Source organism: Parasteatoda tepidariorum, chromosome 2 (genome assembly GCF_982258835.1).
Source record: "Parasteatoda tepidariorum strain Cologne lab strain chromosome 2, Ptep-v5.0, whole genome shotgun sequence".
NCBI lineage: Eukaryota > Metazoa > Arthropoda > Arachnida > Araneae > Theridiidae > Parasteatoda > Parasteatoda tepidariorum.
The window spans coordinates 31,333,789-31,353,103 of record NC_141756.1 but is presented as its reverse complement, the minus strand read 5'-3'; the positions used below and the strand labels follow the sequence as shown (position 1 = coordinate 31,353,103).

General features: G+C 31.6%; 1 protein-coding gene across 1 annotated transcript; it reads left to right on the top strand.

Moving 5' to 3' along the window:
* Positions 1 to 324: 324 nt before the first annotated feature.
* LOC107450934 (uncharacterized) lies at positions 325 to 18,824 on the top strand. Its single transcript, XM_016066877.4, has 3 exons — positions 325 to 487; positions 11,512 to 11,775; positions 18,166 to 18,824. The coding sequence occupies exons 1-3, from the start codon at positions 340 to 342 to the stop codon at positions 18,597 to 18,599; spliced, it is 846 nt and encodes a 281-aa protein (XP_015922363.3). The 5' UTR covers positions 325 to 339; the 3' UTR covers positions 18,600 to 18,824.
* The last annotated feature ends 491 nt before the right edge of the window (positions 18,825 to 19,315 follow it).

The following is a 19,315-nucleotide window of genomic DNA, read 5'->3' as shown; positions in this document are numbered from 1 at the left end:
ACATAAAAATGATAAAAAAATTTTAAAACTATCTGTTATCTAAAATTTCTCACATTTTTCTTATAATCTCTTCCAATTAATATTGAAACATAGATCCAGATTTAAATGTTCGAAAATAAAATAAAAACAACTGACCTCACTCGTTTAAACTGACCTTTTCCCAAGAGGTTCACTGGTTATCTTTGATGTGAGATTTACATTAAATATGGAAAACAGAAAGGCGAAAGGGGTGGGGCTGGGAGAGATATTTTTTATTATTTTTTTCATATGAAAATAAAGTTCAAATGCATAAATATGTTCTGAACATCAAATCAAATTCACTTTCTTAGAAATTAAAACATGGACTACCATACTTTAATTTTCAGTATCCTAATTTTTTGGCTGGTATGTTTTTCTTCTTCAGCAAACAATCAATTTTGGAAATCGTCTGATGCAATAGTGAGAGCATTAAAGAGTTACGGATATTACATAGAATTTCCCATCAATAGTAAGTAATTAGTTTCAATTAGTTTTAGTTCAGAAAAAAGTTTAGAACAACTCATTGTCGCTCAGAAAAGTTAGTTTGCACACTGTATCTATTTTAAATGCTATTTTTAGTCCTTCCAATTTAAGAGATAAATTTTAAAATTCAAATTTGTTAAAATACACAATTGTATGTAAGTCAAATGGCAAAAAGCTCACGTATTTGACATTTGTAGTACATGCATTAAAAACTTGGTGTATGTAGGTATCTTTCCACCTATAGATGGTTTTTGTACGTCGCATACTTTTCCAGTGGTCTGAATTAAAGCAAACATTTTTAATCCTTTGGGGCAGAATTTTATTGAAGCATATTTTTTTATGCCTTTCTCGTTATTTCATATTAGTCTAGGTCAAAATAAAGGAAGAATTTATTATATTTATCACTTCAATAATCCATTGTCCCTTTTTGAATTTAATCTTCCAAACACGGCTTTCTTCCAAAGAATTATTTTTCAAAATTTCCCTTATTTGCAGTTATTTAGATCTAAGATAAACAATAACTTAACATTAAATTTCTTGATTATTGATACATACTTGTTTATTCATCACAAAATCAATTATTGATACATTTTTGAAGTGTTTTCGATTTTATATTTTAGAGCAATATATATATATATACATATAATATATATATATGTATATATATATATATATATATATATATATATATATATATATATATATATATATATATATATATATATATATATATATATATATATATATATATATATATATATATATATATATATATATCAGGGCTCGAAAAAACTTAGAAATTTTACCCGTCTCCGAGGACGGCTTGTCCATCAATGTACCCGTCCTCCTTTGCGTAGCTTCTAACGTAGCTTCCTACGTAGCTTCTAAATAAATAAAAATATAGATTTCTCTTATTTGTTACAAATATTTACATAAATTGCACAATGAATTAGTAGTTACTAGGATTAAAAATACTAGGATTACATTATACAGTAATAAACGAAATACTAGGCTACTAATAATAACCTAGTATTTCTTTTATGAAATAATTTATTTCCTTTATGAAATAATTTAAAAGACAAAGGTCAAGTTACCTGGAATGCCAATTTATCCGAGGGTACTGCGTGTTTTAAGGGAATCAAATATGACGTTTGCTAGTTCCGCAATCAAGCCAATGATTTACAGAGGTTTCTGCACAGAAATCTGAAAGGGATTTTCTATTTAAATTAGATGTTCATAATTGCATTTAACTTCTTGTTTAAGACCAGTACGTATTGTGTTTTTTTGTAAGTTCATTGCTGAAAAGCCCCGGTTGAAAAACGCTGCAGTACTCCCAGACAGAGAAAACATCAATTCCACCATGAGCCGTATGTTGCAAGGATATATATATATATGTTGCAAGGAATTAACGGGATTTCTAGATTAGAGGGTCACTGTACCAAAGGGATAATAAATACAAATGGAATTTTTATAAAACTTTTATCTGAACATACAAATATGGCCGCCAATGTTGACGATCCTTCAACCGGGCATCTGGTGCCATTTGCTGCAAAATATGTACTATGTCTTTCGGACTTTTTTTGTATGTTTTTTATCTAGTAATGGACAAAATTATTTTAATTTATTAAATTAATAAAATGTATTTATCTGTTACAATTAGTAAAAATATTTTCTAATACTGCGATCATTGAAAATTTTGTAGTAACTGAAAAGTATGCTTTTGGTTCTATAAACGTGATTTAAAAAGATTTTAAACACCCGATTTATTAACAATAAACATCAATGAATGTTAAAGAGCTGATAATGATCCAGCTAATTTTTTTTAACTCTTTAAGACCTGATGCAATTTGAAAGGACTTATTACTTTTTTTTTTGTGTGTATAAAGCTCATAACATAAAAAGTGCTAGAAAAGTTATTTTGTTATAGTTATTCTAAGAAATAAAAATAATACATGCGCACTAGAATACATTATTAAATTCAAAGATGCCAGCTACTCCGTACACAACAAAATATTTTTTAAAACGGTAGAGATCTCCAGACTAAAATCTTCAGATCTTCGGTTAATTTTGCCAGCCTTTTAAAAGGCTCAATACGGCTTAGCTGTAATACAGTGGGGTATTACATAAGCCTTTGAATTAAACAGAGATTATGACGAATAAATATCCTATCAATCGATTTTGCTAAACCAAGAATCATATAATAAATGACTACCATTCGAAAATACTTATAAGTTGGCATCTCTGTAAATTTAAGATCTAGTTTTTTAATTTCGTAATGGACGTTTGTAACGAATATTGAAATTCAAGTTGGGATTTGGATGTGAAATTCGTGTCAAGTCGTTTCTTAAAACTTTAGTGGTTATTTAGAAAGGAAAACCTTCCCTTAATTATTACTTAAATCGGCTAAAACTCTTTTCAGCAATGTACCCTCGGACTGATAGTTTGTAACAATAAAAGAAGCGTCTTTATGAGAAAAATGGTAGCGATGTTGTTATTGAATTAAATATATATTTTATTAACTTTGCTATGAATTTGGCATAAAATATAGCAACGGTGAGATTTCAGAACCGAATATAGATTCTAGTACAATTAAACTATTTTGTTAGATACGAATGCCTTGAATATCCAAGATAAAAGTTAGCAATAAAATCATTGAGTTACCAGTCTTTACTTTTTGAAAAGGGTACTTGTTCAAAAAATGGAACACTAGCCGTTTAACGGTTAATAAAAAAACATTAGAACATAGTTGAAATATTAGTTCGCTTCCTCGAAGCGGCATTAACTGATTCTTCGAATTTTTGAGACATATAATGGGGGAACGTGTGAAGTAGGAGTAGAATTGGGAGGAGGAGGTGAGGGTGCGTTAATAAAAAAAGTGAGATTGAAATACTCAATACATTATTAAATTGTAAACAAACTGGTAGTTTTTCTCACAAGAGATGAAAAGCAGTTGGAGCATAATTTCATTACTAATATTTATCTTAGTTAAGAAATTTTTATTTTTATCCTTTATAAGGTGTTTATACTAAATAAATCTTTATCCACGCAATGCCGATTCATTTGAATAACCAACAAAGAAGAAATACTCTAATTAATTGAATGTACTTGATAACTTAATTGTCAGATGATGCGTTTTTAAAAGGAAAGTATGCAATAGTTCCTCTTTTTTTAAATCTAAGGAGGTTGATTATATAAAAAAAAACATTTTCTTATATATGGAATTTTTTTTATGAAGTATACACTCTAAACATACTAAATGGACTTTTAAATGGACTCTAAACATACTTAAACTTACTAAAACGGTTTACCAAAAAGTACTCCTTACATCACTGAAACACAAAAATTCGGAAGGTAATGAGTTGAACCATCCAATATTTTGATCTTATAAATTTGCATAGTTTCCAACTTTTAAGTTTTTTGTTAAAAAACTCTTTCGGGACGGGTGATTCATAAAAGCATTCGAATAAAATTCGAAGTCATTCGAGTTCATTTTTCTGATTTAACGGGGAATGTTTTTTAGTGGTGACAAATTTTATGCTCAAGTTTACATTTACTATTATCTAACAACTACTGTACTTCTATTATTTAATCACCACTACATTTGTTGCCTTGACAAAAATTTTTATTAAACATATTTTTCCTCCTTTTTTCGTTATTTTGTATTAATTTAGGTCAAAATAAGTGAAAAATATTATAATGAGCATTTTAATAATTTACAACAACAAAAATACAACATGAAAAACCAGTGTCTTCGTTAAGATTAAAATAGTTCAAACAATTTCACTTTCAAACAATGATTTTTCAAACTTGCACTTATTTACAGTTTTTCAGATATCAGAGAAGCAGATATTCATAATTGAAATTTCTATAATTTTTCAAAATAAATTATTGAAAAACATGAATGAAAAAAAAATTGAGCTATCTTTTTTGGATTTTATATTTTAGTACAAATATAATTCCGATAATCTAACAAATTTTCCGTAAATATCAGACTGTTTTTGACAATTGTAAAATACCAAAATATATATTCACTTATAATTAGAGGTAAAAAAATTATTTAAAAATATATATAACCTGTGTCCTATCTGCGTCAAAGGGACAAAAAATCTATTGTTTTTAAGTATATCAGCATACAATGCAATTTGTACCAAAAATTAGTTTTTAGTGGTTAGGAAATATGAAATAAGAAATAATATGAAATTTATAAATGTCTGATGTGTTTTATTTACTTTTGCAAATTATAATCTATAATTATAAAATGTAAGAATATTTATTTTTATTTAAAAATAGTATTAAGAATATTATAATAAAAAATAGCTATGTATGCAAATTTATAATTATAAGGAAATAAATTTTTCTTGTAGTTAAATTTTAAAAACTTTTTTTGTGATATAATTTTATTTATAATAAATGAGCACAAGTAAACAAATTGGAATTTAACGAAAACCACAAACGTTTTATTTTTAGGCCATTATTTTGAAAATTCCCTCAAACTAGAGATTTTGCATTATGTTTTTGAAAACCCTTTTGATTAGTATAGACAAATTATTATTGACTATTACTAAGACAAAATTTTGTATTTTGCCATGTGAAATTATATTATTTAAAATGATATAAAAAATTGTATACCAAATAATTAAAAAATTTAGACTGATACTAAATGAAATAATAAATAATAATAAACACTTATTAAAAGTTACTTTTTTCAGAATTATTTCTGTATAAATGAATTTTATAATTGAGAGTAAAAATTTTTCAATTCGCTAAAAAATTTCTCGAGATGTGGCGAAATACGCAAAAAGTAACATTAACATTAAGCGGTCCAAACTTTGGACCGCTTTCCTGATCAAACTATACATGTCCATATTTCCCAGACTGCGGCTATCCCCTATGTTTTAGGGTTGAGAAATTCAAATTAGTGGAAAAATAGGTATGTTTATTCAGATAATGTACGTTTTGTGTCTTATTTCGTAACCTAAAATATCATCTGCACTAATTAATTAGCATATTTGAGGTCACACACTTGAACCATCACCCATGAGTCCTAGAACGTAAAGATCCGATCATTAGATTAAAAGTTATGATAGGTTCATAACTTTTAATCTAATTATCGATGTTTATTTTGCTCACTGTATATATAAATAATCATTATATATAAATAGTTCGATGAAAATTCTATTTTAATCCAATAATTTCAGAACGAGCCGTAGAGTGTTTTAATTCTTTATCACTTAATAAAATCTTTTGCAAAAAGAGGAACATTTGATATTCTCGTAATATGCTTATAATTAAAATTTATTATGAATATTAAGCTAAGAAATGCTCTTTTTTAATATAGCGTTAGAGGTAACGAAAGAAAATCTTTATTTAGTTTAAAAGAATTACAACTTTTTGATCCATAAATGTACAAATTTTTACGACATGATATGAAAAATGATTATTACAAAAAGAGTGGCAGCACAATAATATTTAAAACAAACAGGAATTTTCTGACATTAGATACCACCCGAATTTTAAACAAATCATAATCCAATAAATCCTTACAAAATAGGAATGATAATTTAAGGAATGAAAATAGGAATGAAAATAGGAATGAAAATATATCATGATAAATGTATATAATTAGATGAAACTACTTAACACTAGTTAGCACTAAGATAAACACTTTCAAAATAATTGTGCTAGCAATTCTTATCTTTTGGAGAAAAGAAAATCCTGAATTGAGGACACTAGGCGTTAATGGGTTAAACAGGGTTCGTATGGTTCTTATAAAAATTCGAAAAGAGTGCCAATAATGTAATAAAAAAGTAAAAAACTTCTCTTTATTAACTTTTACTTTAAAATTAAATGTTCGAAACCTAATGTTTCGCAACTAGATATATTTCTATTAAGATATACCGTTACGAATTTATTAAGATTTACTTTTTTCTTACTTTTGCTACTACTTTATAAGTTTTTTTAACGCTTTGACGCAGATGGGACATCAGTGTCCCTTCTATATATTTTTATCTGACGATCTAATTACAGGCCAAAATATATTAGGGTATTCATTAGTTATAAGAAACAGTCCAATATTTACTAAGAAAATATGTTAGGTTTTCGGAATTATATTTGTACTAAAATATGAAATCCGAAAAAAGTAGTTTGAAAAAATTCTTTTTCATTCATTATCAAAAATGTATCAATAATTGTTTTGGTAAATTCAGGAAATTTTAATGATAAATTGTTTCTCTTAGATCTAAATTGCTGCAAATAAGTGCAAATTTGAAAAATAATTGCATGGAAGTGAGCCATGTTTGGAAAATTTTATCTTCTATGTTGAAAAAGACGCCAATGTTTCGTGCTTCATTTCCAAACCATAAATTATTAAAAGGCTAAATATAATATTTTTCGCTTATTTTGACCTACATTAATATAAAATAATGAAAAAAGCATGAAAAATATGTTTAATAAAAATTCTGTGTCATAGGGTTAAGGACTGTACGTTAAATAAAAGCATTTTTTACATCAATAAAAAATTCGTGTGTTAGTAAGTTTAAAACAATCATGAATGAGTAAAGAGCCGTCGCTGATTAAAAAAATGATGATCTAATTTTCCAAATTATAATTATTCTCTAACCTACCTCTACTTTTTCTTCTTCCTGAAATGAGACTATCAAACTTTTTTTAGTTTTCCGGTATAGGGGAGTGTCGGGTATCCCCGCCCACTGTCAATTTCACATGTATAGAATATTTTTTCAAGTCAATGGGCCATCGGACATTAATTGTTATATTAAAAAAAGATTATTTTCAAAGTTTCAAGTATTTATGCTGCTGGTAACATGGTAAACAATAGTTTTGAAAATATGTTGAATACAGTGGTCAAATTTTTTAAATTTCTATTTTTTTAAGTTAAACTATTCTTTTTTTTTGGTTTATTCTCTTTGCATCATTTAATTAGATGATGAAACAATCGAAACATACAAAAATATTGATTATTACTCAATATTATGCAGAAATATAAGCAATACTCCTTAAGTGGGCGGGGCTACCCGACTCTCCCCTAAGTGTCATGAAATTACTATTTTTTGAAATGAATTACTGCATAAAATTACTGTTCCACTCAGGTATATTAAAAATAGCGCCACAGCACCCAATATTGTACCGAAATACAAATGCGTGACAAAATAATACGAACAGTTCTATAGAGATGCCACCTTGCTCCGAACAGCGGATAAATATTTTTGATTTGTAGTTTTTTAATGTATGATTCTTGGTTTGGTAAATTCGATTGATAGGGTTTGACTCTCTGTTACTTCTAAATAATTTAAAGACTTATGTAATATGCCACTTTATTACAGTTAAGCTGTGTTGAGCCTCTTAAAATTAACAAAATGAACTTAAAATTCGGAAATTTTAGATTGTTCTTAACTGTTTTTAAAATATTTTGTCGAATCTAAAGCAGTAGGCACCTCTGCTTCTTCATTAACTTCATGCAAACAATCTTTCTTTTAGAAGCAAACATTTAGGGAACATTTACATAGATGTTTAAGATTTTATATAGCAAAAATGTTGGCACAGTTTGAAAAATCATGCTTAAAGTTTTTAAAAATGTTGTGCATTTTACCCCTGAAAAAGTCAGATCGTCAAAAATAAGTGCAAAAAGTTTGAAGCTTATTTCCTTTTCCAATGCCATTATATGCCTAAAAGCATTCTTATATAAATATCGTAATCCTATAGAATCCTTCAGAATTTCTGGCATTCAAACTAGAAAAAAGTTACTCACCTTATTTTGGTCGATCTGAATTTCGTACGGGTAAAAATGACACCATTTCATAAAGTTTCAAGCATGATCATTCAAACTGTGTCAGCAGTTTTGTCATGTAAAATGTTGCTGTCAAAAGAAAAATTGTTCACATAGAGTTAATCTAGAAGTGTTTCCATTATTTTGATCAATCCCTGTATATAGATTTCTGGTTTGTGCAAGATTTCATAGCGTTGTTAATACCGATTTATTGACTATTTAAATTTTTTTTAATCTCATGAGGAGAATGGACATTAAGCTTGTTAAAAATAAGTGGTTATATTTGGGTCTGAAATTATGCATTTGCAATTTTTTTAACTGAAGTGGTAGTAGAATTAGAAGTCATTAACTTGACTAACATAATTTCATTAACTTAACCGTAACTTCATCGACATTTTTTTTCTTCAAAAGGTAGTATTTCAGGGTTTGTATGTAACTGGAAAAGTGGTTGCAATACTAACATAAAAAACTGTATTTTTCCCCGTATGTAATTATTACAATAATTTAATGACTCCAAGTATTTTATGTATTTCATTTACTGCCTGCCAGGTGGCCGAGCGATTAGCGTGCCTGACTGCGAAGCCAATGGCTGTGGGCTCAGGAGGGCATGGATGTTTCTCTCTGTGTTGTCCTCTGTTGCGTATGATGTGTGAATGTGGCGGACCCTATAAAACGAGTATCTGTAGCAGTGTGGCGTGGGTGATGTTGCTCGCCTCCGTGACTTTGGTCACAAGGTGCTACCAGGCCACGCAAAATAGCAACGCTTCCGACACCTTCAATGGTGAAGAACTATAAATTCAGTAACTGCCATTAAATTTTTTTTTTATTTATCGATGTATACACATAGACAGCCTTGTATACTTATCACAAAGACAGTTTACCTCCAATTAAACGTATCTAAGAGTTTAGAAATTTGAATTTATAATTCGAAAGTCAAAGCTAGTGAACTCTTTCAGCTTTATTTCCTCAAAATTGAAACAAATTTATAATTGGTATTTTAATTGATAACAGCAGAGTAAAATGATTCAAGAAATATATTTAAAAAAATGTTTTTAGCAAGTAAAAGCATCATCAAATGTTATATGAGATTTTATTTAACGGATCTTAGATACTTTCGTATTGCTGAATCAAATTTTACGATCGGTTTCTTTCTCCATGCTGCAGTTTTTTTAATATTTATAAAAAAGGGCATTTTTAGTCTATTTTTGTAAAAATGCACAAGTTCAAAAACATTATACACTATCTGCCAATAAGTATTTGGATACGTGTGATTGAAAGAAAAATAAACTTTATTCATAATCAATAATTGGTAGAGCCTCCATGAGAGGCAATTACAGCGTTAACCCTCCGGGGCATACTTTCCACAAGTCCTTGTGTGACGGCTAGTGGTATTTTCTTCCACTCGGCTGGTAGAAGACATGCAAGTTCCTTCACCGATTTTGAACGGGTAGTTAATTCGGCTATCCAACTCGTCCCAGAGGTGCTCGATATTGTTCAGGTCTGGGCAGGCCAGTTATTCGATTAACCCCATTCGCACTATACCAAGCCTTGGAGACCCTCGCAACATGACAGCTGGCATTATCGTCCTGGAAGTAACAGGGGTCCATTCCGTAAAACTGCCACAACTTAGGAAGCACATTGTCATCCAAAATAGTGCAGTAGGCATCTCGCATGGGACTAATGCCGATGTTGTTCCCTACACGATATATACCGGCGGAGGGCGTGACGTATCTCAGGAACGGAGATATAGTCATTTGCATAGGTGTCCAAATACTTATTGGTAGATAGTGTATATAACAGGATGTCGCATAATTGTTGCAAAACATTCTAGGGGAGTTAGGGCACAACATCAGGATTAAAACAGCATAGAAATCCATGCCCGGAAATGTTGTCATACCATGTTAGAGTCAATTTCCGCTTCCTGAACTGCTTCTTCGTGTGCTTCTGAACAGGGCATAATAGATAAGCGCCCCTAGTCACGTACGACTACATTTCTGGGCATGAGTTCCTACGCAATTTTAATCCTGATGATGAAAGTTTGTCGCAACATTTACGTGACCCTTTGCTATATATACCGTTTTTAAACTTGTTCTTTTAGACAAAAAAAATAGACTAAGAGAGTCATTAAAAAACTGTAGCTTTAGATGCAAAAATAATTTCAGATTTGAAATCCCCACACTCATATTAGGCAAGATCAAGTATTTGTATAAATGCAACGAAAAATTTGTTTCCCATTGTTATCAGTTCTGTTATGTATCTTTTTAGTCATGGTGGTCAAAGTGATAATATTAAACAGAATTAAACAGATTTAATAAACAGAAAATTAAATATTAGTGTGAGTTTTATTATCGACACAAAAACTATTTGTTGGTTACTTGATAATATCCTTTACAAGCGACAGCAAAAGAAAGTTATATCATACTGCGGGAAAGATTTTGTGGTGGTACTTATTCCTCTTGGCCCAGAACAAGGCTAGACCAAGTCCAGGAGACCGTTCATCGACAGAAAATCAAACACCATCTGCGGATCCTCCAAAATAAAATTTTTCTCCAGTCCCATACAGGACAGCAAATGATCAGGTGAAGCCTGGTGAACATTACATTTTAGGCATACAGGGAACGTCTTTTGACCCTGAACAAATGTTAGTCCGCGGGTATGACCCGTGATTAGTCTTGTGATAGCTGTCTGTAGTTTCCCATCACCTTTTAGCTCCAGGGCAGCCCCAGGACTATTTTGTTGATACCATTCACGACTAGGTGGAATCCTCCAAGTCCTATTATTGTCGGCCTTTACTTTTGCATAGATTTCATTGTATGTTAGAAGGCCACTACTATCTATGGGATCATTGGAACCCTCCTTGGCCAGTTCATCGGCCAGATCATTAAAGTGAAGGTTCACGTGGGAGGGGATCCACTGAAGATGTATATCATTGTGATAAGAGTAAGTCATCAAATTGTCGATGATATTTAGGCCAGTTCTGTCACTGATGTTTTGCCAATTACTCAGGTATTGAACTGAGCTCTTACTATCCGTGAAAATCCAGATATTCTCTGTACTCTCAATGGAAATCATGTGTTCTAGAGCCGCGTTTATGGCGATTAGTTCTGTGTTTTGAGTTAACAAAGAAAGCAAAAAAATAACAGCTAATTTTCTGAATATTGTATTTTTTAAGATTTGTAATTAAAAAACACAGTATATCTTAAAAATGGTTTTGTAAAATTTCTTAGGTAATAACACGTGTCTCTACAGTCAGATGAGAGACTGCTATAGATTAGAGTTTCGAATTGAATTACCCAGTTCCCATGCAGTGTCAGCCCGACTGTTTGTTTATCAGAATCCTATGTCTCTAAGAAACGTTTCACTTGTGTGGCCACTTTCAACTGATAATACAGCTGTCGTGGAAGATGATTGGGTATACTTTGAAACCACGCCCTGTATCCAACGAGTAAGGAAAAACACATTTCACTGTTCCATAGAATATACCGATGATGGTAAGTGTTTTTCCTCATATGTACATTTATAGAAACTATTTAACAATTTCTATTTACACAGAATGATCCGTAATCATCATCCTGAATACATATATTTAGAATCCCTGTTCAAAAGGAGGTTAAAAAAATTATGAATTTCAGGGGTCGCAAATTAAAATTTAAAAGCAAAAGGAACAGAAATGATTCAAAATCTACGGAATCACTAGCGAACATGGAGGGAACGAAAACATTAAAACCTGTTTGATTACCGGGGGAATGGAAGAAGAGTTAAAATTCTTTTCTAAGAAATACTTGTGCAAGTTTCATTAGGCCACCAAACCATTTTTTGATAATTTTTGTTTTTGAATACTCCGAAAATTTCGATAGCATTCTCGTCCTTCAATATTGATTTGTGATCTTAATAGGTAAACTCTTTTTAAGAATTCCAAGACTGTATATTAAAGACAGTATTTTTTGAACACTATATTAAGAAATATTTCAGTATATCACTGCAAAAAATTTTAGTGCATCTTAACATTAAAATTGATGAAAACTACTTTGTATCAAAATTGTGTAATCAGGGCACCATTTAATAGAATACTACTGATTTACACTTCTTTTTACACTTATTTTTGAGAAAAGTAGCTGCCTCTTTTGTGGTATTCAGTTACATTAAAACTTGTGACAACAAAACATAACAATACGATATATAATTCATTATTTGACAATTCAATTTGTATTATGAGCTGTTAACATTATATTTCGAAGTTCTGCTGCCAAGGAAATTAAAAAAGCCATAGTTTAAGTGCTGTACACTTGAAGCGATGCTATGTTTTTAAACTATGTTTATAGTCTTGCCGTGAAGAATTATCTGGGTTTTAGAACAGACAAATAACTTAAATACACTCTATAACACAAAAATCAACGCACCAAGAATGCACTAAGATGCGCAAAATCGACGCTCGATCAGGCTGGAATGATGCCGACTGGGGACGTATAGTCTTTAGCGACGAATCCCGCTTCCAACTGTGTCCTGACGATTATCGAAGACATGTTTGGAGACGCACAAGGCAGAGGGGGGATCCTGCCTTCACTATTGCACGCCACACCGGCCCTCAACAAGGCATTATGGTCTTGGGTGCCATTTCCTTTTACAGCCGGACCCCTCTGGTCGTCATTAGAGGTACACTTACTGCACAGCGGTACGTCGACGACATTCTAAGACCTGTTTTGCTACCGTTCCTTTTGCAGCGCCCTGGGCTGGTTTTTCAGCAGGACAATGCCAGACCACATACGGCACGTGTTGCTATGAACTGTCTGCAAGCTTGTCAAACTCTTCCTTGGCCTGCCAGATCACCAGATCTCTCTCCCATCTAGCATGTCTGGGATATGATGGGAAGACGATTGCATCTGGCACGGAATGTTGATGACATCGCTCGACAATTGGATCGAATTTGGCAGGAAATACCGCAAGAGGCCATCCGGGAGCTTTATCGGTCTATGCCACGCCGTGTGGCAGCTTGTATCCAGGCTAGAGGCGGGTCAACACCTTATTGAACTTGTTACTGTAACTCTGCAATAAATTATTCAATTGTTCTGAAATTTGAATCATTTACTATTCTGTACATTATCTTCCTATTCATCAATTTTCGTTTCAATCGGACAACTCCTTCTTGGTGCGTCGATTTTTTTGTTATAGAGTATATTTTAAAAGCTATTAAAATTTTTTAAAAACCGCCAATTTGGCAACATTTTTTCATCTAGAATAAAATTATCAAAATCACTACCTTATTCTCAGTTTTTGCAAGTTTCTATAAGCCTAGGTAATGCACAATTAAAGTAAGTTTTTAAATATTAAAAAATTGGACCACACTTTCTTTTCATTTTCTCAAAACTGTGTCTTTTCTCCATATTGACTTTTAGAGCCATTTATTAAATAAGCGTAGACAGCGCTGACTTTAGATAGGCTAAACTTGACCCAACAGTCATGAGTAACAGTTGCAAACTCGAAGCAGTTATAAAAATAGCATATTATTCGCAAAAAAGCATCAAAACATAATTATCCTTTATAACGCAACTAAAAACCTACGTGTCTTTTGTAAAAAGTGAACTTTTCCGTGGAATGTTCAACAAGAGAAGGGGCAACAAATTTTTACGTTCTCGTGCTCGATTGTAAACAATCTATCGTTGTCATCTGACTTTTTCCAAACTAGCACCAAAATTGGCGAAAAAAAAATGCTGAGCGAAGTAAATGCACTTGAGGCGAGTGTAAGCTTTCTAAATTATTAGTGATTAGGTTTAACTACAACCTTTAAAGTGTATAGGAACACACGATTCGCTATTGACTTGAAATAAAGTACTTATTCAGATAATTTTTGAAGTTATACAAAATGAAATCCGGAGAAGAGTTTTAAAAATGTAATTTCTGCGACGCCTGTGGGCACACCGGAAGATAACCACAAAAACCGATCCCATAACGATTAACAAACAAGTAATTTCTTTGAAACCTTAAGTTTCTTAACTAATGTATTAATCATTTTTAATGTATCAACCTGACATTATGCAAGTTCATTATTCAGTCTTTAGACTCTCCCTCTATAAAAATAGTTTTCTTGGTGATTCTTTTGTGTTAACTGTGAGAATCAGACTTTAGTTTAAGCTAATCGCTAATCATGACAATAAAATAAATGTTTTAAAAAGTTTAGTGTTTAAATAAATGTTCTAAAATGTACGCAGAGAAACATTTTGGAAAAAAATGCTAAGAAAAATTTCTGCTGACTGGAATGTTTATCAAGTTTACAATACGCAAAAAATCCCCCCAAATATCTACTGTTTTAGCTATCGAGTTTTATTCGAACTGAATGAAAATTTTAGTGGTTCAAAGGGTTATAAAAAAATTAAAAACATTAAAACATTTGAAATAAAAAAATATTTAAAACAAAGATAGAATATCAACAATAGAAATATAAACAGAAAATCAGTCAGTTAGCAGTGCCTGTAGCAGCTCCCTAGCATTCCAGTATCTGTCATAGATGTTGCCAGTAACTGCGGGGCAAACCCCCAGATGCTCAGTAAAATATAATTACGTTATTGTTATGTTATTTTTAATCTATGTCAAAAATGATTATTTTGACATAGACTAACTGAATAACAGTTCTTCATACGGGGTGGAAAAAAAATCAATAATTGTGTACTGAACAATACTAAGAAATCAGGCACAAAGCTGAAAGACTGAGACTCAAATTTCTGGACACTAACGCAAATGGTTCTGGAGTTAAATTATGGCGACCCAGGCCATTTGGTCCATAAGCCAATTCTGGCGTATGGGCCCAATGATCTGTAGTTATGAGAGAGAGACAAAGACACCTAGATAAACTCTTCATATTTTTGCGTTCCAAACTGAAAAATGGTGTACCAATTGATTAACTAATTTTGGAGTACGTTTCGAAACCGTTAAGTGACAATGGTAGATTGTTTACAATCGAGCACGAGAATGTGTAAGTTTGTTATCACCTCGAGAGCTGTTGAACATTCTACAGAAAAAGTTCACTTTTACCAAAGGCACGTAAGTTTGTCGTAGGTCAGTTATAAATATGCTCTTATAAGAAGGTTTACACAAATCTGTAAATTGTATTAAATAATTTTATAATATTTAATTTTTTACTTTTGCTCTATCAGGTATAACTCAAATTTCTTTTAATGTTCCCTCTGAGATATGTATAGGGCAAGTAAAAGAGCAATTTTATTTTAAGAATCATGAAATGTATACTGTCTAAATGTTGTGTAATGATTATGCAACTTCTGGAGTAAAGTAGTTGCCAACATTCTTGGTGTTAAGATACTCTAACACTTTTTCAGTGCAGGTGATCACCCAATTGATCTCTTCAACTGTCACATGATGACTATCCTTGAAAATGATATCGAAAGGGTGTGGGAAAAGAGTAGCGTTTTCTTCTTCCAAATAATTGATACATTTCAATAAATGTAAGACATGGTATAAATAATGCGAAGCCTCTTTAGATAACTGATATTATATACAGTTTACATCACTTGGACGGCCTTGTGATGGCATAATTTTAACTATTTTCTTTTGTAAACCATCTGAAGGCGTCTTTTCTGCTTAATCTTTTGTGACCCAGATCAAATCTATCATCGAGACAAACCTTGAAGGCTGATAAGCTAGCTATTTAATAAAAAATTAATCATCACACTTCAAGCCACTTTTACGAATAATTAATCACTAGCACTGACCAATCAACAATCTGGAAGTGAAAATGGGCCGGGTAAAGGGTTATCAGAAACACTTGAATATGTTAATATTTCTTAGAAATGACATTATTTTAAAGATTGACACGTGATTTAAGAGAGTGAGCGAAAGAGGTCATCGAAAGCTAGAGAGAAGCGAACTTTAGATTTAGGAACAATAGGGGAGGGTGCCTGAGTCAGTAGATAATTGAAGTCTGTGCCTGGAGTCTATTTATCATTATAAAGATTAATTGCATTAGACTATTAGAATTGTGCTAAAGCTATTTATTGTTTGCTTTTGACCACGCTTAAAACAGATTGAATTTAATTCACAGTTATAAGGGTAAATCGGAGTAAGATGGCACACTCCCACAGTTTCTATTTGGCATATTAGGAAACAGCTGAAGAAATAGAAGATAAAAGTTACATATATCACATAGTTACATATATTAGGGAGTCAGCTAAGGATCAAAGTCTGATTTTACATGCTTGTTAGCAGTCACGTGTTTGTAGATCATTAATTATGACTTGATACATTCAATCATTTAGTCTATCATCATTTACTCCTCTAGTTGTAATATTTAAATCATTTACTTCACTAGTTGTTATTGTTGATGATTTGTTTATAAGATGAAAAAAAATTCTATGCTTAAAGAATATTTTGCTTTTTGTTTCTGGTAACTTGTGTTGATTTTGATTAATGGTTACGCTTTTCTGTTCAATCTCAAACGAAAAATAAAATAATAAATCTGCAGGTAATTTGTTTTTATAGGTAATGGGAACGTTATGTTTTACCTGAGCTTAGTAATTAGTGTTAAGTTGTTTGGCGTCTCAAACGTTTTAGTCTTAGTCACGCTTTACTTGTAACGTTATGTTTTTAATAGAAATATGGACTTATCAAAAGTACAGCTACAGCTTTTAGCCCGAAAATGTGATTGGCAAGTATAAAAATATAGATAAAGTTTATTTTAAACTTTCATGCTAGTGCTTTGGAAGCTGTGTAGGAGAATTTTATCAAGCCTGAAAATTTTACTACGTAAGCTAAAACCGCTGTTCAAACGAAATATGAGAAAGATTTTAAGGATTTCGATATATGCTACCACAATTGCTGTGATTGTTTCAATTAATTCCGTGACAGAAGAATTTTTCAAAAGGTAATGTGATTAGAGACTGCTAGAGAAAATTGGATAGAATTACTTGTGTTATACGGAGCATCTTCCGACAATCAACTTTATAACACTTGCATGCATTTTTCCAATTTAAGCGGAAGGGAAATGAAAATATAGCAGCTCATCTTTCGAAATTAAAAACATTGAACTGAATGCAAGGTTAGTGAATAAAAAACCTCTCCAAATTACCAGAGTTGCTACTTAACTTACAAGTTGTTGATGCATTGCCAAACGAATTTAACATTTTTAAGTCAAGTTGGATATTGCTTGGCGATGATAAGAGAATAGTTGATGAACTGACAACGCAGTTTTATAAAGTTGAGCTTAAAAGAAATCAGGAAGATAATACAATTAAACCACTCTCATAGTAAAAGATCCTGAAGAAAGTCAAATAATATTTTCAATTATCGTCGCCAAAATGGACATTGGGATAAGATTTATTCAAAGGGGATAGCTGATGGTAGATCATCAAAGCAGCAGCCCGATCAAAGCAAAGCAAAGCTGGAACTTCAAGTCGTGCACAGTCACAACTTGAAGAGGAATGTTTGTTGACGAAGAAATATTTTCTTCTGATATCATATAGGATAACTGGTATAATGAAGATAATGAACAGATAATGAACCAACCAGACGCCTGACAAGTGACAAATATTTGCTGGATTTTGAAAAATTTGAAATACAACTCCCGTCCAAAATCGTCGACTTTATAAGTTCTATGTGGAGGGATGTTGTTCATTTAAGTGAAACGAGGGACATCTGTACTGGCAAACCGATGTGTGTTTAGATCATCTCTCTATATTTATAAAGCAAGTCAGGAGAAATACCAATACCAAAAACAAAAAACACGCATAAAATCTGTATCAGATTATGAAATTTTACTGAACTTTTAACAAATAAAGTCTAAAATGCAATTTGTTTTAACTTCAAAGAATGGCTCAGTTCTTTATGTGGTCTCTCATTGTTTCTCATTTCATATGTATTTGTTTTTTGTACTCTAGGAATCAGAAGAGAGGATGAACCACATCCCTTTTTGGTTGTGTCCAGTGGCTCTCGAAGTAGAAGACGGAGGATGATTTCGTCCTGTGTTCTGCAAGATCGCTATGTGTTTTCTCAAGATTTGGGGAAGGGTGATGCCGTCCCCTCGAGGATCAATCTGAGGATGTGTGTGGGGGAGTGCCACGTAGGTTTTGGTTCATTCACGAACGATACACACGTGTACGCCCGTGCTATGTATCTCTACCACAAAAGAAATGGCTTTCATATCCCGGACGAATCCTGGAAGCCAACATGCCAGGTAACTGGGATGGACTCCATCAACTTATTCTTCAAAGAAACCGATGATAAAGGTAATGTCACACTCGTAGAAAGGAAAATTGACAATTTGGTAGTGACCTCTTGTGGTTGTCGTATCCACAACTGTTCTACTCCGTAGTCTCTTTTAGGTGATATGAAACATTACCTACATCACATATATCATCCCATATCACATCATTACATATCATATATATCAAATATCACATCTATCGAAACATTGAAGAAAATTTAATGACTGGCCAAAAACTAAGGGAATTAACGTTTTAGAAGGAGTTTTATGTTTAAAAATTAGGTTCTTTGTTTGTTAATATCTTTGCTTTGTTTAAAATAAAGTTGTTTTTCTTATTAACTTCCTTAAGTTACATTCTTTATTTACTTCCTATTTAAGCTTACAGAAAACCTATGGAATTCTTGGTGTTTTTCTCTTGAAGCTTTAGCAGAGTTCCAGTGCATCTTAAAAGTAGTTTATTGCGGAGGTCTTGCTCCTGTTCAGTTCTCATTTTTTTTTAAAGATAAACATGCTAGTCTTTATTTAAATAAAAATGAAATAAGAATTAATTAAATAAATAATAGCGATATTAAGTGACAATTTTTTCAGGTCTATGGGTTATTTTCAATAAATGTATATTACAGTGAATGGTCGAAATCTGGAGAATGTCCACTTTTGCTGATAGATGTCAACATTCACATAGTAGTTAAGTGTGCTTCTCAAATATTTGCTAAACATCCTCATTTCTCATTTACATCAGCAAATATCATTTTTGGTGTTCTCTGTTGTTTTTTTAAGCTTAAGTTTCATTTCCATTTTCTTATTTTTTGTCCTATATTCACTAC

Coding starts and splice junctions, on each gene's coding strand:
- LOC107450934 (XM_016066877.4), top strand. CDS start 340: ATGGACTACCATACTTTAATTTTCAGTATCCTAATTTTTTGGCTGGTA. Junction 488..11,511: donor CATAGAATTTCCCATCAATA/GTAAGTAATTAG, acceptor AAAATTTCTTAG/GTAATAACACGTGTCTCTAC. Junction 11,776..18,165: donor CATAGAATATACCGATGATG/GTAAGTGTTTTT, acceptor TTTGTACTCTAG/GAATCAGAAGAGAGGATGAA.